Below are 24,097 nucleotides of genomic sequence, written 5' to 3' on the forward strand. Positions count from 1 at the left end.
ATGAGTATTAAGGTCCTGCCACCTGCCAACCTGCAAGAGAGAATGGCCCGTCATCGTAGTCTCACTGCTCTTCGCCAGGATGGCTTAGGAGTTGGGGGTTTTGCCCAGATATTTTGGACCTGGTCTAGGGGGCTTGATTATAATGATGCAGCTCTCAAGGATATCTTTAACTCCTGCCTGGAGGACCCCTTGCCTGCATGGGAAATGGATTCTCTCCGTGTTCTGGATTTCTGGGGTTTCATTAGTTACCTTGGTAATCGCAGTAAGTGGGGAATGCCGCCAAGCCCACCTGCATCGGCCTTCAACTTTCCCCGCCTGTCTCGTCACATTTATGATCCTCCTTTGGCTTCTACGAGGAGACTGAGATCCAGACGGAATAGGGCAGTCCAGTCCACCACATCTACCTCAGAGCCAGTCAAACCAACCCCCACCACTTCTCAGACATCCAGGTCAGTCCCAATCACTTCAAGATCTGACTCACTATCTGTTATTCAAGCTACAGCCAAATCAACCGCTGTCGTCTCTCAGACAGATATGCCAGTTCCAGTCATCTCTGAGTCTGTCGACTTAACCTCTGTTTTCCCTGTTACTAACGAGAACTATCCTGTCTCTTCAGAGCCTGCTCAATCTGTTTCAGTCAGTGCTGATTCTACGAGGGTTACTGCTTCTCCGCCTGGGTTGGCCGAGTTGGCTACAGATACTATAGAAACAGCCCAGCAAGCAGTATCAGCTCGTCGTAAGAGGAAGAAGAGAAGGGTACGTGCTGAACAGTCTACATTTCTCCATTCCCAAGCCCCAGATCCAGTGGTTTCTGAGGTGTCAAGCCAAGTGAGTTCTATTCCCATACAGTTGATAAGCGATGTCATTCCCGCCGAGACAACCTCTACCAGTCCTGTTATGTTTACTGATCCCAGTCCCAAGATGCCTATTGTCATTGCTGCAGAGGCTTTATCTGAACTTCTAACTAGTCTTGTCAAGATCCTGGAGATGCCTGTCAATCCTGTCTTGTCCATTAGTCCCAAGTCTGCTGTTGAGAGGGCATTCACTGAGCCCACCGCTGTTAATGAGCGGGCGTTTCCCGAGCCCGCTGCTGCTACAGAGAGGGCGTTTCCCGAGCCCGCTGCTGCTACAGAGAGGGCGCTTCCCGAGCCCGCTACAGAGAAAGCGCTGTCCCAGAGTCCGCTGATGCAACTGAAAGCGCTGTCCCAGAGTCCGCTGATGCAACTGAAAGCGCTGTCCCAGAGTCCGCTGATGCAACTGAAAGCGCTGTCCCAGAGTCCGCTGATGCAACTGAAAGCGCTGTCCCAGAGTCCGCTGATGCAACTGAAAGCGCTGTCCCAGAGTCCGCTGATGCAACTGAAAGCGCTGTCCCAGAGTCCGCTGATGCAACTGAAAGCGCTGTCCCAGAGTCCGCTGATGCTACTGAAAGCGCTGTCCCAGAGTCCGCTGATGCTACTGAAAATGCTGTCCCAGCGCCCGCTGATGCAACTGAAAGGGCTGTCCCAAAGCCCGCTGATGCTACAGAAGGTGCTGTCCCAGAGCCCACTGATGCTACAGAAGGTGCTGTCCCAGAGCCCGCTGAGGCTATAGAAAGCACTATTTCCAAGCCTTCTGCTCCAGTCTGCACAGCCCAGGAGGGCGTCCCCGTGCATGTCTGCACAGCCCAGGAGGGCGTCCCCGAGTCAGTCCCCGTGCACGTCTGCACAGCCCAGGAGGGCGTCCCCGTGCACGTCTGCACAGCCCAGGAGGGCGTCCCCGAGTCACTCCCCTTACCTGTTCCCAAGACCTTCCCTGACCCTACCAGCCCTGTCTTTGCCCCCAGGTCTGTCAAGCCCCCTTGGAAGCCCAGACCAGCTAGGCCAGTTCCTGATCCCCAAAATGCCCCATATCAAGTTCCCATGTCTCCCTCTGTGTTTCCTGGTTATAAGCCAGTATCCCCTTTGTCAGCTCCTAATCTTTTCCCCGGTTCTGTTCCCACCTGCCATATGCCACCTTTTGTGTTCCCTGGTCAGTTTGGGACTTCCATGTCTATGCCCTTCCCTCCCCCCCAGTTGTTCTCTCCATGGTCTCTGCCTGTTTTGGATGCCTGGAGGCGTCCTTTAGAGGGGGGGTACTGTCAGGGTTCTGCCCTGGCAGCGTTGTCTGTCTTGTCTCTGTTTAATGTTTCTATGTTTATGTTGTGCTTAAACACATGGCTTTGTCTTTGTTTGTGTTTGCCATGTGCGCCTCTCTTCCTCCTCGTTTCCCGTTACCACGCCCCCTTGTTTAGTTGAGTCATTGTTTGAGTGTTAGCACCTGTCTCCTCGTTAAGTCCTTGTTTGTCTGAGTGTGCTCACCTGTTCCTCATGTTCTTAGCTCCCTTTATATGTTTGCTCTTTCCCTCTTGTGTTTGCCAGTTTGTTAAATGTTGTACCTCAGAGTACTACTGTGTCTCAGTATTGTTCCTCTTAAATCGTTAGTGTTTTGTTGTAGAAGTTTGTTAGTGCTCTGGTTACTGCCATTGGCTCTGTCTTGTTTCCCTGTTCCAGTCCTGTCCAGCAAGCAGTCCTGTTCTGAGCCTGAGATACCTGAGCGCCAAGCTGTAAGAAGTTCCTGTCTGGCTTTAGCTGGTTACCTCTGGTCTCACTCTGTTCTGCCATATCTACACTCCAGCCTACGGACACCTCATTACATCTGCTGCTCTGCTGTTGTCATTGTCTCATCTCTACCTATTGTTTGGATTGCTACCTTCTCCCACCTCGTCGTGTCATCTGTTTGTCAATAAAGCTGTTAATTGTCATCCTGCATTTGAGTCCTCCTTCACAGATCCTTAACAGATTCATGTGTCTGTTCATCGTCGAAGTCCCCGTTTTTTTTGCTGTCATAGGCGAGCAGCGTGCCGCATTTAATGCACGAGACAAAGCCAACACATATGTTGTCACTCCCCACGACTAGTTTAAAATGTTTCCATACCTTCGATTTTCCTCCAAACTTGCTCAAAGTTAATTCTCCTGTTTTAATTTTTTTTCTTTGCTTCTTCAAGCACTTAAGCTACAGAATAGTACAGCACGCACAGCAGGTGTGATGCGTCACGCGTGCGAGACTGCGAGTGCGAGTGGACAAGACGCTGCGCATGACACGTGACGTGCTTTATCAAGGGCCCGACCCGACCCGGCCCGAGGACAGTGGCGGGAAATATCGGCCCGGCCCGGCCCGCGGGTCGGGTCGGGTTGAGTCCGGGCTCGGGCTCGGGCAGAGAATCTAAGCTCTACTGTGACTATACAAATCACAACATGTAAATAGGAAAATGTTGGCATTATTTTGTCACTTATTGGGAGCAGTATGTTAGCTGGAGCCGTTTACCTCCAGTCTTTGTGCTAAGATAGGCTAGCGGTGGGTGTGTCAGACAGAGTTACAGCACGCACGGAGATGAAAAGGGTATGTATGTACTTATCTAACTCTGGGGGATACGGTGAATAAGCTAAAGTCCCAAAAAGTCGGCGTGTTCCTTTAATAAAAATATTCATCTTTATATTTGTAATGTGTAGCAGCTGCAGTAAACGCACAAAAATGGAGTTTAACAAACAAACAGTCTTATTCCAAAATGGAACACTCAGGAGTTTCACAATGATAAATTCAGTATAGTAAAACCACATAAACCAAAACAAGAACGAACACTAAACAAAGGGAACTAAGGGCTTATATACACAGAACTAGATAATAAAACCTAGAGACATTTGAAGCGAGGCGTCGGAGCTTGTGTAGAGAAAAAATGGGCGTGTCAGATGAAGCCGCGATTCGAGGCTTGTGTTGTTAACGTGAAAATCACGTGACTAATGACAAACGAGGCCTCGGTTTGTGTGGATACGTCATCGGTTCGGTCTGAGTGTCGCTTCCGGAAAAAGGAGGTTCGAAACTCGCGCCACTTTGTAGGTGTTGTCAGGAGTAGTAGATGCAGTTGTAGTATTGTCAGAGAGTTAGATAACTATCATTGTCGTTATTGTGTCATATATGTTTTAGGGCTGTATATTATTACATTATCAGTTTAGAATAGTTATAGTATACTGTTATTATTAATTATAGTAGCTATATTATAGTCTTGTTATATAAATTAGATAAGATTATTTGGATTGCTTTAGATTTTTGGATCTGGACTGGACTGGACTTGCCCTTTTGGATTTGTTTGCTTTTTGTGACCTCTTCCTTTTTCCTGGTAATGGAGCCAGCAAGAAAGAGGAAATCCTCCCCTATCTGGGCTCAACAGAAGCATCAGTGTCCTCATTTGTACCAGCTGGCACTGGCATTTTTATGTTCCCTTGCATCCTCTGTTCCTTGTGAAAGGATCTTTTTTCCAAGGCTGGAGATATTTTGTCCGAGAAGAGGAATCGTCTAAACCCCAACACACTTAAAATAATTCTGTTTATCAATAAAAATCTATTGTAATCCTTCCTTCACCCACCCCAAACTGCAGTGTTGCAGGTTTCTCCTCTATATCCCTCAGTCCAATAAACACAACACTGAACTAAAACTAGTAACAGTTCACTGCACAATAACCCCCACAATTTTTACCACCCCATTCTGTTGCAGTTTGCTTTATTACACTCCCTCCACCATAAGCACTGCACTCAACACAGTGTCACTTTTGTTGTTTCATACTGTCACTATCCAACCAATTTATGAATTATTAATTAACTGTCTGTGTGACAGTTGTCTCTGCACAAGTAAATTCAGACAGAGAAAGATACATATTTTATATTATACCCAGGCATTGGACAAATGTCTGCTCAGGTCTTTTTTAGTATTGCAAATGAAAGGTTACAGACATTAACAGTGAGAAGAAAATAAATAAATAAACAAATAAACAAACAAACAAACAAACAAATAAATAAAACAAACAGAGAGAGAGAGGGAGGGAGAGAGAGAGAGAGGGAGAGAGAGAGAGAGGGAGGGAGGGAGAGAGGGAGGGAGAGAGGGAGGGAGGGAGAGAGGGAGGGAGAGAGGGAGGGAGAGAGGGAGGGAGAGAGGGAGGGAGGGAGGGAGGGAGGGAGGGAGGGAGGGAGGGAGGGAGGGAGAGAGGGAGGGAGGGGGAGGGAGAGAGAGAGGGAGGGAGGGAGAGAGAGGGGGGGATTCAGAATTGGTTCAGCACTGGTTCACCATTCAACACTGGTTCAGAATGAATGAATTTGTCTGCTATTTCTTTGCACAGTAGCTAGGTGTCACTAGTGAGCTAAGCTGAATGAAGCTTCGAGTAATGAACCTTTAGCTGAAGCAATGGGCTGCAAGGTTTCAGTGGTTCAGGAAGTCTCATTTTGCCATCACTACTTTCACCTGGCTCCGCAGCACGAGTCTCTGCTGCCTGCGCACCTCCCCAAACGAACGAGAGGAGACAGGAGACAGGAGACAGGAGACAAAGAACAGGCAGTGAGCATAACAACAATAATCCGACAAGGAATGAACAAACACAGACCCAATATATAGCGTGGCTGATGAGCTGCAGCTGAAGCCGATCGCTAATCAGTGATCATGGGTTGCCCAGCAACACAGGTGACAGCACACACAAACAATCACAACAGACAAGGAACAATCCACATACCTGCAACTGTGACAGTGGCTGCGTTCCAGTTCAAAATTGTCACGCTGACTTCCCTCCGTCTTGTTCACTCGGATGTACGTCATTGCTTACGTTGCACGAGTGCCCACTACAGGCAGAAACTGCAATGGGCTGAATTGGAACGTCCTAAGCCCCTTGATCACTTGAAATCAGCTATGGAGTTGATTTTTTATTTTTTTTTGAAATCCCTTTAAGAATTTGTTTAACCCTCTGAGGTCTGAGCTGTTTTCTGGGCCTGGAGGTGTTCTGACATGCTCTGACATTTGTGTTTTTTTCTGTTACTAGTGACATTTTCATGGCTAAAGTCTAATTACACTGTATTCAGCACAAACTCTGCTACAATAATATATCAGCAGCATGTATGTAAAAGTTTGTAGTTTTGAGATAATTACATTTATGCGTGGTTTATGAAAATACAAAAAAAAATTGTCACTGAAATAAGGCCATGAAACCCATACTGATTATTTCTTCAAAAGACTTTTGAAAATTGTATGACGTAGCCTAGAATATTTGCTCCAAAACTATGTGAAAATCACCCTGACTGCTCATTCAGATAAGACAATATATTGATTTAAAATTTCTAAGACGTGTTTTGTGTGACAAAGCCATATTCGAAGAGGCGTGATCATCTCATGAATATGTAAGCTTTTAACACCTGAGAAAGACAAAGACACTCCCCTAACTGCCCTATTAGGAGCGATCAGGCCCTGTCATTCAGAGCAACCTTGCACAAAGAATGAGGAGATTTAAAAAAGAATGGCTTTTAGATTGTTTGGATTTATTTACAACACAACATAATCCAAAAATACACAACAAATGACAAAAGAGCACATTGAAAACAATGATCCAAAGACAGAGACCTTTGTGCCATTCCTAAAAACATTGTACATACCATTTCCAAGGTGTTTGATTTTCACTTTACCATGTTCATGTACAGAGACTCATGTGAATGTTGAAGTCAGCAGGACTCAGTTGCATCTGGTCCCTAAAAGAAAAGAAAAAAATGAACATACTGGTATCAAGAGAAACTAGGCCTGCACGATTTTGGGAATACATTTTAGATTTTTCTGGTTAAAATTGCTTTTTAAAATTCACAGAATACACACACACACACACACACACACACACAAATGTTTCCAACAATATATAATATAAAGAACACCATATTTGTTGTGCCTTGTAGGCATAAGCTATGTGCAGTACTGCATAAAATAATTTTATTTTACAAAGCAGCCTATAAATCTTCCAAAAGATTTCAGTAACAATGCTAGAGAAAAATATATTGATTATCTTATGTTACTTCAAATGTTTCCATTCGTTATGATGATATGAAATGAGATAATAGTAAAAACATAAAGCCTAATGTTTGGTGCATTTTTCCTTTCAAACGCAATCGCGCTCCAAAATATGATACTCAAACCCACAGCGCGCTCCAAAATATGATACATTCAAACGCCATCGCGCTCCAAAATATTAAACATTATGGTTATACAGATCTATGTTTGAGCAGATATCCACAAACAGTATTTAACAGTAAACACGGGTCTAAATAGTATAATATTCACCATATATCTAGCAACAGTTCAACTGCAATGTGAAGTTTATGCAACAATACCATAAACTAATAAGTAAGAATTTCTTACCTTACATCTTTCTTGTCTTCAAATCGCGTTCTTCTTCTTCTGATGTAAATCCAATGTAAGCTCACAGCGCGTCTTCCAAACTCGACGAAAAGCAGAGTTCTCTTACGAGAGGTTCTCTCGTATTGCGTAAGTTTAGCTTACGCTACGGGTAAAGTCATCTTTTCTCGAGATATGAAGCAAAAAATTATCCTTAATTTTAATATCTTGTCAACGCAGTGCGGCAGCAAGCTGACCTAGAGCAGGCAATCTAGCGTGCTCATAGGCTGCTCTGCGGCAACTGCAGCAGCCTATCACTGAGCCCTTGGCGTGACGTCACGTCCAATGAGCGCGAGCAGCGCGCCTACGCGTCACGGCCCGAGGCGGGGCGTGGCAGAGGGTATAAATACGGGCTGAGAGGCTGCTTTCACTGATTTTTGTCTCTTCAGCGAAGCTCTTCGCATCGCTGATCTTTGAGGAAGCCGCCGTTGAAACCAGCGCTTTGCAAGCCGAGGATTCTGCCTGAGGAAGCCGGCCGCCTTCGCCGCCTTCAGCTATCCCTGCCTGCTTCGCTATCCGGCGAAACATATCCTTTCTATTATGCATTGTATCTCATGTAAAGCTCCGCTCAGCGACAGAGACCGCCATGTTATCTGCGCTCTCTGCCTGGGACCGGACCACGCTGCCCTCGCCCTCGCCGCGGGTGGCTGTGAAATGTGCGAAGAACTGCCGATGTCGACCCTGCGGGCTCGACTCGCCTTGTTCGACGCTCCAGCTGTCTCTCCGTCTGCCTCCACCGGGCCGCGCAAGAAGAAGCGCCGCTCTCAGAGGCCACCGGAACCCGCAGCAGCAGCTGAGCGCTCGCCGGAGCCCCTCCCGCGAGCCTCGCTATCTCCATCTCCTCCCCCCCTTCCCGACGCGCAGCGGCCGGCCTTTGCCCGCACTGCCGTCGCCTCGGGGGATGAAGCGGACGACGCTGTTTTAACGGACAGCTGCTCTATCCTGGCCTCGGACAGCGAGGAGTGGTCTGGCTCCACCTCCTCTGCACAGGAGTCTAGCCGGTCCCGCGCCAGTGTCGACGCGGAACTGCTCCGCCTCCTCACCAAAGCGGTCGAACAATTGGGACTCGACTGGTCCCCACCGAGGGCGCCCGCGCCTAACCGACTTGACGGGTGTTTTCTGCCTAGCCGCCGCCCAGCGCCTGCCTCTAGGTCAGCACCCTTCCTGCCTGAGCTCCACACTGAGCTCTCTAAGTCGTGGAACGCCCCATTCTCCGCTAGACTCCGCTCACCGGTCTCCTCGACCCTCTCCCAAGTGGACGGGGCCGCCGAGAAGGGATATACTCAAATTCCCCCGGTGGAAGATGCTGTGGCAACGCACCTTTGCCCGCCATCCGCCAGATGGCGCTCAAAGTCTGCCCTGCCGTCCAAGGCCTGCAGGACCACATCAGCACTCGTCGGCCGCGCCTTCTCCGCCGCCGGCCAGGCTGCTTCCGCCCTGCATTCAATGGCTGTGCTCCAGATCCTCCAAGCCGATCTCCTCCGAGAGCTGGACGAGAAAGGCCCGGATCGCGCCGTTCTCACGGACCTGCGTAGCGCGACGGACCTCTCCCTTCGCGCCACAAAGTCCGCTGCACAAGCCATCGGGAGAGCTATGGCCTCGCTCACCGTCACCGAAAGGCACCTTTGGTTGACGTTGGCGGATATGAGCGAATCCGAGCGTTCAGTGTTCCTCAACGCACCGCTCTCTCCCACCGGCCTGTTCGGCCCAGCGGTCGCCGGGATCGTCGATCGCTTCTCGGAGGTGCAGAAGGCATCGCAGGCGATGAATCTCTTCCTGCCCCGCCGCTCGAGTTCGTCTGCAGGCCGCTCTCAGCAGCCTCCTGCACGGAACTCCTCTCAGCGCTCTGCCCAGCCTCCGTCTTCGCAGCGACGACAGGGCGGCCGCCCTAGGTCGCGCTCAACCAGCCGTCACAAACCGCCTCCCCCCCGGGGACCCCGGCCCAAGGTGACGCTCAAGCCTGAGCCCGCGAAGTCCTCCTAGCGGCTGCAAGGAGGAAAAGATGGCTGAGTCCCGCTGCGGCCGGACCGCCATCAAAGCGCCCAGCTCTGCCAGTCCCCTTAGAAAAGGCTACTGCAGCAGCTTACATCGCAGCCAACGAGCCAGTAATACAACTCTCTCGCCTGCACACAAACGCCGTTTTCACGGCGACCCAGAGAAATCTCATAAAGAGTATGGTTTCGGGTTTTCCGGCTCACGCCGAAGGTGTCATGAGTGTAGATTTTGTGCCCACGCCCCAGTGCTCACCACTACACACAAACACGATCTCCCCGGTAACGCTCACAGAGCGCACTCTCATAAAGCGGGCACGCGCCGCTCGAGTGCTAAAGGTAGAGAATGTGCCCGCTCTTCCAAGCCCACACCTACCCACTGCCCGCTCTGTCACACAGTTATCCCGGGACGCAGATCCTCTAAAGCTCCCTTACACTGGCCGTGTTGCATATGTAAGCCCTGTGCCCGCTCACGAGCGCGCGCACTTACTATCAAACACGTTAAACCTCATGCCGCTCTCGCGCCACGGGTTTCTAGCATCAAAATGTGCCCCGTCCCCAGTGACCGAGCCGTTATGTGCTGTACAGCCAGTCACCATTGTTCGCGAGCCCCCATATTCGAGCACCGGCAGCGCGCGCGCCGCCCCGTCCTCTCTGATAGAGGTTCCCCATCCCGCCCAGCGCGGCGATCCGAACCCAGAGATCATTCGACCCCTAGCTATGTGTGCGAAAGCATGGCAAGCTATCCAGGGCGTGTCAGAATGGGTGCTGAATACTATAATGCACGGCTATTCGCTTCAATTCGCTCGCCGTCCCCCGCGCTTTCTAGCACGGACAGAGACGAGAGTGAATACAGAAGTAGCGCATCTGCTTCAGGCAGAAATAGCAAAGCTGCTGCACAAAGGGGCTATAGAACAGGTGCATCCTTCTCAGAGCGAGTCGGGCTTTTACAGCCGTTATTTCCTCGTACCCAAGAAGGACGGAGCGCTGAGACCTATTTTAGATCTGAGACATTTGAACAAAGCTCTCATGAGACGGCCGTTCAAAATGATCACAACCAGACAAATCCTCGCGCAAATTCGCCCGGGAGACTGGTTCATCTCTCTCGATCTAAAGGACGCATATTTTCAGATTCAGATAATACCCCGTCACAGGCCATTCTTGAGATTCGCCTTCGACGGTCGGGTATATCAGTACACCGTCCTGCCGTTCGGTCTATCTTTAGCACCCCGTACATTTACGAAGTGCATGGACGCGGCTCTCTCTCCCCTGAGCTTTTTGAATCCTGGACACGAAGGGTTAGCAGACCTAGACTTTGCAGTTGCTGTGAATGACTGCTTACCCCACAGCTTAGTGTTTGAAGCAGCGGTGGGGCAAGCCACCTGCTCTGTGCTCTGGGGTTTTGCAGTCCTGGACGCATTCAAAATCATCCATCCTTCTGCGTCGGAGGAACAGGACGCAGGGGAACAGGAGGACGCGGTGCTGCTTCCGTCTTCTGAAGGTCACACCTCTGTCTCATCGCCACAACAGCCAGGCCGAACAATCCACTCAAATCCACAGAAGCCTTAGCTGAAGGAGGGACAGAAGAGAGACACAGATTGTCTTTAGAAGATGTAGCCACCCAACGCCTTCTTTCCAAAATGCTGGCCGGCATTACACGATAGTGTGCTCAACTTTCCACAAGTGCGGCCTGAGCATGCTTGATGCCCATGCATGCAATACACATCGGATGCAGATCCCTGCCCTAGATCATAAATTCACATGCTGCTGGACACGAGTGCATAGGAGCATCCTTCCCTTTCTCCGTGGCGACCTTGGACACCATGGTGAGTATCCTATAATCTTAGCTCGCCTTAACGTGTTAGCTAGGAGATACTGCCAATGAGAGCGAAATAGAGAAGCTCAGTAACGAGCAGAGAATCCAAGAGAACAAGAATGCCGTTTCAGGGATCACAGCTGTATAGGGAGGGGGTGGGCTCCTTGTCATGAGCTGTGATTGGTCCGTCCTTCGGACAGACGTGGTGTAATTGGTGCTTCCATAGTCCATAGTAATAGGCAGTTTGCAGTTCCACCATTTCTAGGCGTGTTCCCCGAACCATACCTTAGGAAGATGCTTAAGATATACCTTCTTACGTGCTACGTTACCCGGTGCGATGGTGCTGAATTGGTTGATATCGATGGCTCGAGAATCAATTATTCTCTCGTGCAGGGGCTGTTTTACTGCATTATGTGAGAAAGCTGTGTTCTTTATAAAAGAAGCACTTCAGAAATAGTTGAAATTGCATTTATTAGGACTCATGGGATATTATAAAAAATAATCCAAACTATAATAGCCTAAAATAGCCTAGCCTACATATTTTTAAATTGTATCAAATATTGCTGCCATAATAACCATTTCAAATGTTTACGTGCTTTCTTCTCTTTCCCATTTTTGTTCACTGAGGTGGAGCTGCGATGAAATATTGTTCTTGTAAATACTTTCCAGCATTTCAGTAATAACAGTGTACATCTTACCTACGGTGCTCGGCAGTGATCAAAAAGGATTTAAACAGTGGATTTTGAATATCTTGTAAACTCAGAGATGTGGATTCAGTGATAAGGTAAAGCTAAGAGTGGTCCAGACCAACCTTCCGAACGTATGACTTACAGAAGGTATACTTAACTAAGATCGTTTCGGGAAACACATATTAACGATAAGGTATAGCTTAAGGTGTAACTTAGGAACAACTGAGAAGGTTAAGAAGGTTTCGGGAAACGCAGCCCATATCAAGCATTTAAAAGTGAAATGCCCAGCAGACAGGAGATACCTGTATGCATATGTATTTATCGGTTAAAACACTTGATCACACAAATAATGTCACATGAATCAGACTTAATAGTTTTTAATTGTAAAATTTGCTTACAGCATCAAAAATAAATGCAAAGATATATTTTTCAGAATTGCAAGATTCTTTATTTGCATTATCCACTCACAAAACCCCAGTACAGCTGCAGTGATGCTGTGGCTTGTACTGTTACATCACTGATGATCATTTTGGCTCATATTTCATATGATATTGTCTCCTACATTTGTCACCGCAATAGTGCTTTAAAAGGTAAAATCAGCCGTTGTGCCATGTCTTACATCGTATCTATCCCGTGCCAGGCTGTCTACGCCGGATGCGTCAAAGCGAAGGTGCCAATCATTTGTCCTTCATGTAAATTAGTGTGTGTAGTACTTCAGAAGAACGGGCATCCGTTTACTGTCGTGCTGCACCATGTCGCGTCCAGTGTAGACAGTATCACTGATTATATAATATATAATGGGTGCTATTTGCTTTAGAGCGCTGTTACGCTGCTTGCGTCCGGTGTAGAGAGGGTTTTAATGATCATGATGCTCAGGATCTGTGAATGATCATAATTTGTATATTTTATCCTGATTCACTGATTCTGATGGAAATATAAAGAAGCCTTAAATTCCAATAATCTTTTGGAAACAGGGTGTTTTAACCACACAAACAGTACTTCAGCTCAGTTTGAACGAAGCACCCATAGAATACAGGTCCTTTCAGGGGTGCAAAATTAATCTGTTCCCACCTGAGTGTAAAGCCAAACGTGATAGGTTGTAACAATAACGTGCTACAATTGGTCTGCGCAATGTGGCTCTTATCTGATTGGCTTAAGTAGATGGTGGGTTGAGTCCACTAATTGTGGATTTGTCTGCAAGTCTTGACGCTCGATGTATTTCAAAATCCTCAAATGCTTGCGGGGATCTACAAAAAACACGAAGCTGTTCACAAATGCATACAACCTAAACACGACATTAGCATATTAATGAAATCTGAAATCTGTATATCATATGACATTCCAGGAATTCATTTCTCATGTAGAATATGAATGTAATAGTTCCCTTTCAAGGGAACTCCCGTTGCGTCGAGAATGACGCTATGGGGAACGCTTTGCGTGATGACGTCTTGAAGCACATGTAAAATCAGTCCAATGGTGTGGCGGAACGTCAGAGGCGGGTGACGTCACGTACCAGGAAACTATAAAAGCCGGCCATAGGCGCTTACCACATTCCTTTGGGTGGAATGTCTGTGGGGAAAGACCCTTTTGGTATCTCGTTTCCCTCGTGGCACTTGGAGGTCCTCCTCCCTTTCGAAAAGCGGACCAGGAGGCGAATAATTTGCTTTGCCCTGTTCGGGCGTTAGACGCATATGTCCACAGAGCTGCCCTGTGGCGTAAGAGTGATCAATTGTTTGTTTGCTTTGGGTCCCCTAACAAAGGAGGTCCAGTGTCTAAGCAAAGGATGAGCAAGTGGGTGGTTGAGGCTATCTCACTTGCTTATGAGGCGGCTGGGCAGCCTTCTCCTTTGGCTGTCCGGCCGCACTCTACTAGGAGTATGGCGGCCTCTAAAGCCCTTATATCAGGAGTATCTTTACAGGACGTTTGTGATGCGGCAGGCTGGTCCTCACCGCACACCTTCGTCAGGTTCTACTCATTAGACCTAGACTCTACTCCAGGGTCTCAGGTTTTGTCTTCCTAGTGCTGCTCTACGGATTTCACACAGGACAGACATTTGTAGCTATGGAGGCGTTGGTATAGACGTTCCCCATAGCGTCATTCTCGACGCAACGGGAGTTCCCTTGAAAGGGAACGCCTCGGTTACGACTGTAACCTCGGTTCCCTGAAGAGGGAACGAGCGTTGCGTCGCCCTGCCATATCTCCTTCATGCCTGTCAGCTCGACTTCAGACTTTTACGAAGCTTTCGTTTTCTGTTTTGGGCCGGCTTTTATAGTTTCCTGGTACGTGACGTCACCCGCCTCTGACGTTCCGCCACACCATTGGACTGATTTTACATGTGCTTCAAGACGTCATCACGCAAAGCGTTCCCCATAGCGTCATTCTCGACGCAACGCTCGTTCCCTCTTCAGGGAACCGAGGTTACAGTCGTAACCGAGGCGTTATGCAGCTATATGTTTTCAAGCTTTAATTCTAATTTAAATGCTATAGACTAAAAGAGTTTCTTCATCACATGTGTTTGTGACATAAAACACATTTGAATGGTTTTTTTTTTTTTTTGAAAATCTCATTTTATTTATTTGTGAATTTTATTCGTTATTTTGAAAACTATAAAAAAAATGTGTGAATCTATTTATTTGGAATAATGCAACAATTCTAACCTCATAGATCATGCATCTAATAATCCTTGCTGCAGCCATTTGTGACAATAGAAAATATTAACAAATAAAAAATAATTTTTTTAATTATAACCTTAATGTCCTCTTGCAATCCAAAATTTGGTTCAAAATTTCTGTAAAAAACTGTTGTTTCAACTACAGTGTTGTTCGTTGTTTAGCTATCGACTCACTTATAACATTCTTGTTCTTGTCACTGTCCACAGTTAAAACCATCTCAGTGATATTCAAAGATTATTTGAAATAAAAATGGAACTTCGATTCTATTAAATGGTATATTTTTAAATGTAACATTTCCTCATGACATAAACATTACAAGACAGTTGCTTTTTATGTAATTATTGTAGCAAAATTCCAAATGAAGCATACAGTTTTAACAATCCTAAAACATATTAGACATTATTTATAATCTGAAATCACTTTGACGATTTTTATGATTGGAGTAATGGATAAAAATATAATATCCTAAATGGAAACAAAAGCAATCAAACAATTTATAATATCACTATAAATAGGTCTGTTGATTTCTCGCACTACTGAAAATACAATGGAGTGAAAGAAATGTAAAAAAATACCGGATACCAAATATTTATGGAAAAATAACGTATAGTATATTATCTGCCTAATTAGAATTAATTCAAAAGCATTATTCAGTCTATATAATTTTTTATTTGTCATTTTTAATTTAACAACAAAAGAATTTAAGCCTAAATTTAAGATGAAGCCTATGTATTTTATTTGCATTTCATCCATGTGGATTACAATAGATTTAATGCAAACAAACTAAGAAACTTAATCATTTATGTGATATTTTTTATTTGTCATTTTTAATTTAACAACAAAAGAATTTAAGCCTAAATTTAAGATGAAGCCTATGTATTTTATTTGCATTTCATCCATGTGGATTACAATAGATTTAATGCAAACAAACTAAGAAACTTAATAATTTATGTGATATACATAAATGAAACAAGAATGAGATTTCTGTAATAATAATCAAGTTTTAAATGCACAATAACCAGGTTTATATATTTATCAACAATAAATACAGTCTTCAGTCTCATACATTGTAACTTGAATCTAGCTTGTTCCACACATATTCATACTTTTTAACAGATTCAATTGAATTGTTTTCACAATGAACAGCAGAATGAATGCAGATTCTAAGCAACAGAAGGAACTGTTTTTCTGGAGGTTTTAGAAGCAACAGTGCATCTACAAAATGCTCTCTTCATTGCATTTTGCAGTTCTTTATTCCTCAAGCTGTAAATGATGGGGTTCAGCAGGGGTGTGAGCACAGAGTACAGCACAGCGATGATTATACGAACATCTGGGTCAAATTTAGCTACTCGATATGAGATATACACAAAGGCAGCTGAAACATACGAGATGCACACCACTGTCAGGTGGGACACACAAGTGCCCGCAACTTTGAGCTGCTGTGACTTGCTCATTTTTCTCATAGCTTTGCCAATAAAGACATACGAAATTAAGATGAAAAGAAATGTACTGAGAAGTGCAATGAGTGCATTTGTTAAGGACAATATGCCATTCCTGGTGGTGTCTACACAGGCAAGGCTCACTACTGAGGAGTGATCGCAGAACATGTGCCTAACAATATTAGGCCTGCAGTAAGGCAGCAAAGTCGCCCAAATAAATGAGGGCAGCACCATAACGGACCCAAAACCCCAAGCAGCAAATATCAATAGAATACAGAGCCGCCTGGTCATAATAGTCGTGTACCGCAGGGGGTTACAGATTGCTACATACCGGTCAAATGCCATCACAGTCAGCAAAGCGCGCCCTGTCACTCCAAATGAGAGAAAAAAGTACATCTGTAAAAAGCATCCTGTTTTAGAAATGGTCTTGACCTCAGTCAGGAACACCGACAGCATTTTGGGAATGGTCACTGACGTGAACACAATATCAGAAAAGGACAAATTATGAAGGAAAAAATACATAGGAGTGTTGAGCTTGGGGTCGGTTCTAACAAGGTAAATGATCATGCTGTTTCCACACAGAACAGAAACATAGACAGTGAAGAAAATGGGCAGCACGTTTCTGTCCCTCAGTCCATCAAGGATGAAATATTCCACAGGCCCGCTGGTGTTCATTGTGGTGATATGCAAGCATGCAGATCCTGACCTGGTCAAGGAAATACTGTATATGTAGAAAATAACAGTAAAACAAAACAAAACAAAAAACTCTTACAATATGCAACTTATGCTGTATGTTGGGGATTCCTCATTATCTAAAGTAGCCTACATACAGTTTTATGCTATATCTTGAAGATGATGTAGTCTTTAAAGTATATGCACTCACATAAAAAGAATTATAGAGAATCCTTTTACAATACACTGTTTACTAGTTCTATGAATAAATCATCGTATAATATACTATATTAAATATTTTTTTATTTATATATATTTTATATTTTATTATATATTGCTATTAATAAATAACATTGTGCCTTCAACGTTCTGATTTTTTTTTACTGCATTAAAAAAGAAATGATATATCAAAAAATACAATTTCTGGATGTGTAGAGAAATTGAACCAACCAAAATATTAAGTGAAATGTAGAAAGTACTATACACTTTAGAGTACTATAGAGAGTCTCTAACAGTTGATAGTCAGTGTTGTCACTCTGGCATCTTCCTATGTGACAAACATTAAACACAGAAGGGCTTTAAATGCGGTAATTTTCAAAGAGGAAAAACACACAGGTTGTTTTTTTTGTTTTTTTTACCAATTTCCATTTAATGCATAATGATGTTGTGTATTTTATATCCTTGGCAACAACTCTCGTGGTGCATCATTAAGAGGAGCAAATTATAGTTTTGTTTTGTTGTGTAAAATGTAAACATATTATTACTATCATCATTATTATAAGCTGAAAATGTTTTAAAGATATATGTAAATAATATAAAAGAAACATATATAACACACACACACACACACACACACACACACACACACACACACACACACACACACACACACATATATACAGTACTGTGCAAAAGTCTTAGGCAAGTAAGTATTTTCACCCCCAAAAAATAGTTTTAAGCCAGTTATTTATGGATTATTACAATTAATGGCTAAATGAATATATATATTGAATAGACCGTATAATATGGTGGTGGTTAAGGTATTCCCTGTTACAGTATCTATAAAGCTCTTTGAGGAGTCTTATTTTCCTTCTTTTAAAGAAAAAAAAATACTTGAAACAACAAAATTGTACTTAAAATTACAATGTGCAATTGATGCAGTTGTGCAGCTTTTAGGATACCGGACAAGCACTAAGGATATATATTATAAGGTTACAGCACTAATGATATATATTATAAGGTTACAGTACATATGTGTGTGTGTGTGTGTGTGTGTGTGTGTGTGTGTGTGTGTGTGTGTGTGTGTGTGTGTGTGTGTGTGTGTGTGTGTGTGTGTGTGTGTGTGTGTGTGTGTGTGTGTGTGTGTGTGTACTGTATATATTCCCATTTAATTTCAGGCCTAATTTATATATTGATCTAGTCCTTTTATTTTTAGTGTGGTAGATGTAAATAATAATGGCCTATGATGCCATCTTGTGTTGAAGAAGGAAAGTTACACTATTATATACATTCAGTATATTCAGTTCACTAAATTAATGTATGCAGGCTTTAGAATATTTTTAATATAAATCTGTCCACTGCCATTTAAATTTAGTTGATTTGGCAGCACTTACCACAAAATTTGGAGAATGGCAAGTCGAATGTTTTAAAGAAAAAGGAGGTGAATCTTATGTGCTTATCTGCTGAACTTGAAAGAAAGTGCTGTGGAACAATAGACATGAGCAGAGATTTATACTTCACCCTAGGTTTGGCCTTTTGAGTGGCATATTGTAAATACACCTGTCAGTTTGACTGCCTATTTGAGAAGGATCCTCTATCTGACCTTCCTCCAAACTATACTGCCATTACACGCATGAGCACTCTTGATTACTTGAATCAAAGCTCCTCCTGAGTCAGCAAGAACTGTGGAACCGCAGTCAAGTCAAAACTGCAAGGCCAGATTCCTGCTTACCAGGCAAATCACCAGAAAGTGCAGTCTTGGTGATGAGGAAACTCTTATAGTCTATAGCATTTAAAGGGGACATATGCTAAATCCACTTTTTTAGCCCTTAAATGCATTTTGTTGTATATTTGGAGTGTTTAGAAGTACATAAAAGTTGAAATTATTCTCTTCAGGTGCTTCGTTGGATTTTTCTATTCTCTATGACGTTTTTTGAACAATTACGTCACAGTATTTGCAGCGGAACTGCCAAATAAGGACACCTACTCCCGGCCCAACACTTCGATCAATCCGCCATTTTGATTTCTCGCTGCGATTTTGTAGTCCGAGCTCAAGGATGCAAAAGTTACGAGAGGATAAGTCAAAATGTTCGGTTGTCGGATGTAGAAACTAGAGTTCTCAACGGGCCTGAAAATTACAACCCAACCCGACCCGGCCCGTGGCTTTTAAAGCCCGGACCCGATGTAACCCGACACATCAACATGAATTATCTGCCCAAACCCGGCCCGACGCCGCGTCAGAATTTTTTTTTCTCATACACGTAATTATCATGACCAGCAGACGCGAATTCAAATCAACCTTTAATGTTCACGCCTTTTAACAATACAAACAACTGAAACAATAAACTTTAAATATATAAATAGGCTGTAGTAGCGACGGTGAATTCACCTGCGGCAAGTTTACTTTTCACCAACTCCATCCTCTTCTCCAGGCTAAAGGCGTGCACGGCACGCAGCGGCGTCTGCCCCCACCCCTCTCCACGATGCACGTTGCACGCAGCAGACAGACTTTCTTTACGGTGAACAGCAGCGATGATTAATAAATGTTTTTGTTTTTTACTGAGCGGAAAAGATTAAGCCCGAGGTCCGACCCGACCCGAGTCATTTGCTTATATTTTCGACCCGAACCCGGCCCGAACCCGCGGGTCCTGCCGGGTTTGTCGGGCCGACCCGACCCGTTGAGAACTCTAGTAGTAACCCACACGCTTCATTACACCGTCTCCCAGCATCAGAACCTCTTCGAAGTGCCTGGTTGAGTTTTATTTTTCACGGAAATGTACCCACATCTGTGGGTAAAGTCATTTTTGTGTGCGCGAAGCACTTCGAGGACAACTACTTCAGCAACCTCCGCCAGTATAAAGAAGGATTTGCCGATAGACTTCGTCTGATTGAGGGGTCAATTCCTTCTATCTTTGGAGACGACGAACAGAGCACTTCGGTAAACTGTAAATAACGTTAAAAAAGTTAAATACTTCTTAAAACACACGGTGGTCATGGTTTAGCAGTACCTTTGTTTGTTTTTTTCTTTGTTTTTTTTAAGTACACGTCTGTAGCAGAATTACTGTTGTTGAGTGTCATGACTAGGGATGGGAATTGAGAACCGGTTCTAAGTTTTATGAACAATCGATATTGTATGCCCTCGACGTTAATGCCCGCCTAAGCGATTTTTTTTTTGTCCCGCCAAAGCCTTATTTGATCGGTGAGTAATGTAGATGAACTGCCGCGCTTGTGACAGTTTAGCTGTTTAGCTGAAAGAACGAGCAGAGAGAAAGACCCGGTCGCGCGCGCGTACTCTCTCTCTTCGGAGCCAGGCGAAAGTGTAAAACAGGCAGTATTGTAGTAGTGGGCATGGATAGAGAAGTTAATGTAAATACAGTAACACACCATTGCGATACATCCATATGAAGACGTTGTTCTGCAGGTTCGTCATCTTCATTTTCATCTCGCTCCGTGTCCAACTCTGGCTCGAACATGTAAGGCTGGATGGACAAGTCTTCCGTTGTTGACATTTTGTTAATAACGTGTGAATAAAACGTTTCTGTGCCACTAGATAATCTTATCTCTGCTATCAAACTACAAAAATGGCCGAACGGGGTGGAGTTGAACCGAGTGTCGCCTCTGCAACCTGGAGAGGGGGCGGGGTATGAAGTGTCTCATTTGCATTTAAAGAGACCGCACCAAAACGAGTTGCTCTCAGACGCACATCAGAAAAGGGGTAGAAAAGGGGCCAGTGGAGCTATAATCATAAGGAATTCAGACCCAAGCATTGCAGTTCCGCTTTATATAGATCACAAATGTATGATTTATATGTAAAAAGGAACGATTTAAAAGCATGATATGTCCCCTTTAAATTAGAATTAAAGCTTGAAAGCATAGCTAGCATACCTGTGTAACTATTACATTCATATTCTTCATGAGAAAAGTGAATTCCTGAAATGTCATATGACTACCGTTCAAAGGTTTGGGCTCATTAAGATTATTTAATGTTTTTTATCTCTTATCTTTACCAAGGCTGCATTTATTTAATCAAAAATATTGTAAACAGTAATAAAGTAAATGTTTTCTGTTTTATATATTTTTCTTGTAATGGCAAAACTGAATTTTCAACAGCCATCCTTCAGAAATCATTAATATGCTGATGTGGTGTTCAGTTAACATTTCTTATCATTCTGAATGTGGAAAACGTCCCCTGAAAGGGGAACGAGACGCTGCGTCAAAAGTTACGATGCTATGGGAACGCCTCTGCGTGAATTCGTTTCCGTATTCAATACAAGATACCTAACCCATGGCCTGATTGGCCGAACAAGTCGATCACAGGCATGCAGGAAGTATGGCAGGGCAACGCAGCATCTTGTTCCCTTTTAAGGGGACCATGGTTACAGTCATAACCTGAGACGTTCCCTATCATGTCACTATGGGCAGGTTAATACCCACTCTGCCATACTGACAAGTGCCTGTCTGGTGTGAATCTTGCAGAGCACAACCTAGGAGCATTATCATTATCGCTGCGCACCACAATCGACCGAATGATTACGTGGTCAAAATTTCTCTTTTTACAATATTGTACATAGAGTTAAAAAAAATACACGAGTCACGACACTTTGCATTATGCACCTGACCTGCCGGCTGATGAAGTATAAGAAAACACGAATACAACACACTGCACTTGGATGAATACATTTATTAGATTTATTTAATAATATTACCAGTTCCATATTATCTTTATTAAACAGTAAGACAATAAATTATTTTATTTTTTAAATTTGACTGCTTTTTGATTTATGAATTATAACAGACTGATGAGGGAAAAAAACATTATTTTGCTGTTACTTTTTTTAAATTGGTTTTATTATTATTCAACAATTTCTTGCTTTTTGTTAGTTTTTATTAGTTGTAATTTTATATATTTTTTTATTTTTATTTATTCATTTATTTGACATGGACATTGCAATTAAACATAGTACAAAACAAGTTTGTAACTAATGCTATGCAAAAAGAGTTTATAGCTATTGCTATAAACATTTAACTTTTAAAATAAAGGTTTTACAACAACATCACCATCTTCTGTTATATTTGGGCCTCCATGCTCATCTATTTACAGTATACAGTATGATATTGGTGGAGGGGGCCCACATCAATATTTTTTCAGGGGGCCCCGAATCCTCTAGCTACGGCCCTGGTGAAGGCTGTCCTCAAGCCTCATATGCAAGAGAGATAGCCTTGACTATCCACTTGCTCATGCTTTGCTTGGTGACCCGAAGCACACAAACAATTGATCAGACTTTTGCCACAGGGAAGCTCTGTGGACATAAGCATCCAACGCCCTGACAGGGCATAGCAAATGTAGCTTCTCCTGGTTCAACGTCCGAAAGAGAGGAGGGCAAAAGGCCTGCAACACTATGGATCGCGCCACATTAGTAGGGACCTTGTTATAGGGTGTAGAAACACTTTCACCATGCCAGGTGCAAACTCTAAACCGACAGTGCCTGAAGGTCTCCTACTCTCTTTAGAGACGAAATGTGCCAGAAGAAAAACAGTTTTCAAAGTTAAAAATGTCTCTGTGATGGTTTCAGTGGCCTCAAAGGGAGCCGTCGACATGCCTTCCAGTACAATGGCCAGATGGACAGCTCGGAGCTGGACAGCTGCAGCACCGGACCTTCACATTTAGGGTGGAAGAAACCTCTGAGCGTGCTTCCGACCCCCGAGAGTAGGTGCTGCATCTAGTGGGTGAAAGCAGAGAAAAGGTAGAGCCCGTCTTCAACCCCTCCACTAGATCCACCTGCAATCCCTGCAATCTAAGTCGCCGGTAGCCGAACTGCGAGGGCCGTGTGCCTGGGCGGCCTTCTGAAAAAAAAAAACATGCCATGCATGCTCCGCCCCCAAACAAACGACGCATAAATCACGTGTCATCCTCCATCCCCATCCGTAATGTAGCAAGGGCAGGGAGGAACACACATTTAAAACGCTGTTTGCTCATCATTTCACAAATTTTCCAGTATGCTTTCCTACGGGACAAACATTACCATAGACAGACAGTATGAACACAAAACGCTCTTTGAAGGAACAGCTGACATTGGTCTGGGTGCGCTTTATAGATTCCTGGTCGTGACATCACACGCTACTAGATGACGTCCCGCCATGCCATTAGATTGATTGCGCTTCAAGACGCAAATACAAACAGGCGGTTTCAATTTCTGTGACAAATAATTTGCTGACAAATAATTTTTACTGATGGAAATGAAACGATAACTAAATAAATAACAGTTTTGAATGACAAAAACTATGATGAAAATCTACGGACATTTTCTTCAACAGATAAAAACAAAAAGAAAATGTTAGGGACGGACGATTTGGGAAGAGTTCCAGTTGGAACTGATGTCCTGCGTGGTAGATGCGTACATTTGAATTGTAACATGCTTATCTACCCGGCGGGAAATTAGTTGGCATACACTTTCTGCATGTCTCATAAAATGTTAAAAAATGTAAATGTCTAGGAGAAAGAGAAGAGCAGACATATGGATATACCTGAAAAATTGGATGTCTATCAGTGTATTGGATCTGCGCATTCAGCCTTAAAGTGACAGCAGTCTAATAAACCTGCTGCTGTCCGTCATTATTGTTAATCAAACAACAAAAGAAAAGGAGAAAAATCACTCAATGTTCTCAACTGAATCATTTTAAAGGTTGAAAAATGAAATTTATACACCCTCAAGCCATCCTAGGCACATATGACTTTCTTCTTTCAGACGAATACAAGTTGTTATATACAAGTTATATTAAAAAATGTCCTGGTTCTTCCAAGCTTTATAATGGCAGTGAATGGGGGTCGATATTTTGAATTATGATTTAATTTATACAAATAAATATGTCTGCTTAAAAGAATGAAAAATGCTGTATTCAAGGTGTTATTAAAAAAAATGCAATTGAAAAGGCCATGTTCTTGTTTCTTTATGAGAAGTGGTTTTATTTCATTTTAAGATCATTAAAGACGTTAATAGCAATTTTTCTCTAATTTTATGGATAGGATGAGATACGAACGGGAGAGTGACGCGAATTTCACGTGAAAACCATTCCGACTGGTCTACACACTTATAATAGGCTTACCATAGTGAATCAGAGCAAGAAGAAAAATACACGATGGATGAAAGCCTTGTGTCGCACCACACAATCAGCTATTTTGTTACTGATGCAATTGAAGGAACATGTGCCTCCCTGCTGGTTGATATAAGCAACCACTGTTCAATTGTCTGTTTTAAATTTCACTAAAACAAGCTGTCAACAATATATGATGATAGAATTTGTTTTTGGGTAACTCTTCCAATAAGCTTCA

General features: G+C 43.8%; 2 protein-coding genes across 2 annotated transcripts in view; one reads left to right on the forward strand and one right to left on the reverse strand.

Annotated features, from left to right (window-relative positions):
• LOC309477583 (uncharacterized protein) overlaps positions 1–24,097 on the forward strand; it is a gene marked incomplete at its 5' end in the record, with an annotated part of 33,790 nt that continues 9,693 nt past the window's right edge. The window contains 3 exons of the mRNA XM_082140858.1: positions 1–756; positions 850–1,022; positions 1,133–2,532. Coding sequence (XP_081996984.1) covers positions 1–756; positions 850–1,022; positions 1,133–2,273 — 2,070 coding nt within the window. The 3' untranslated portion in view covers positions 2,274–2,532. The remainder of the gene's footprint in view (positions 757–849; positions 1,023–1,132; positions 2,533–24,097) is intronic.
• or6at1 (odorant receptor, family 6, subfamily AT, member 1) lies at positions 15,601–16,611 on the reverse strand (the record flags this gene model as incomplete). Its single annotated transcript, XM_082142010.1, has 1 exon — positions 15,601–16,611. Exon 1 carries the CDS (start codon positions 16,549–16,551, stop codon positions 15,601–15,603), a length of 951 nt encoding a protein of 316 aa, XP_081998136.1. The 5' UTR covers positions 16,552–16,611.

This window comes from Leuciscus leuciscus, assembly GCF_965113295.1.
Source record: "Leuciscus leuciscus genome assembly, chromosome: 16".
Taxonomy (NCBI): Eukaryota; Metazoa; Chordata; class Actinopteri; order Cypriniformes; family Leuciscidae; genus Leuciscus; species Leuciscus leuciscus.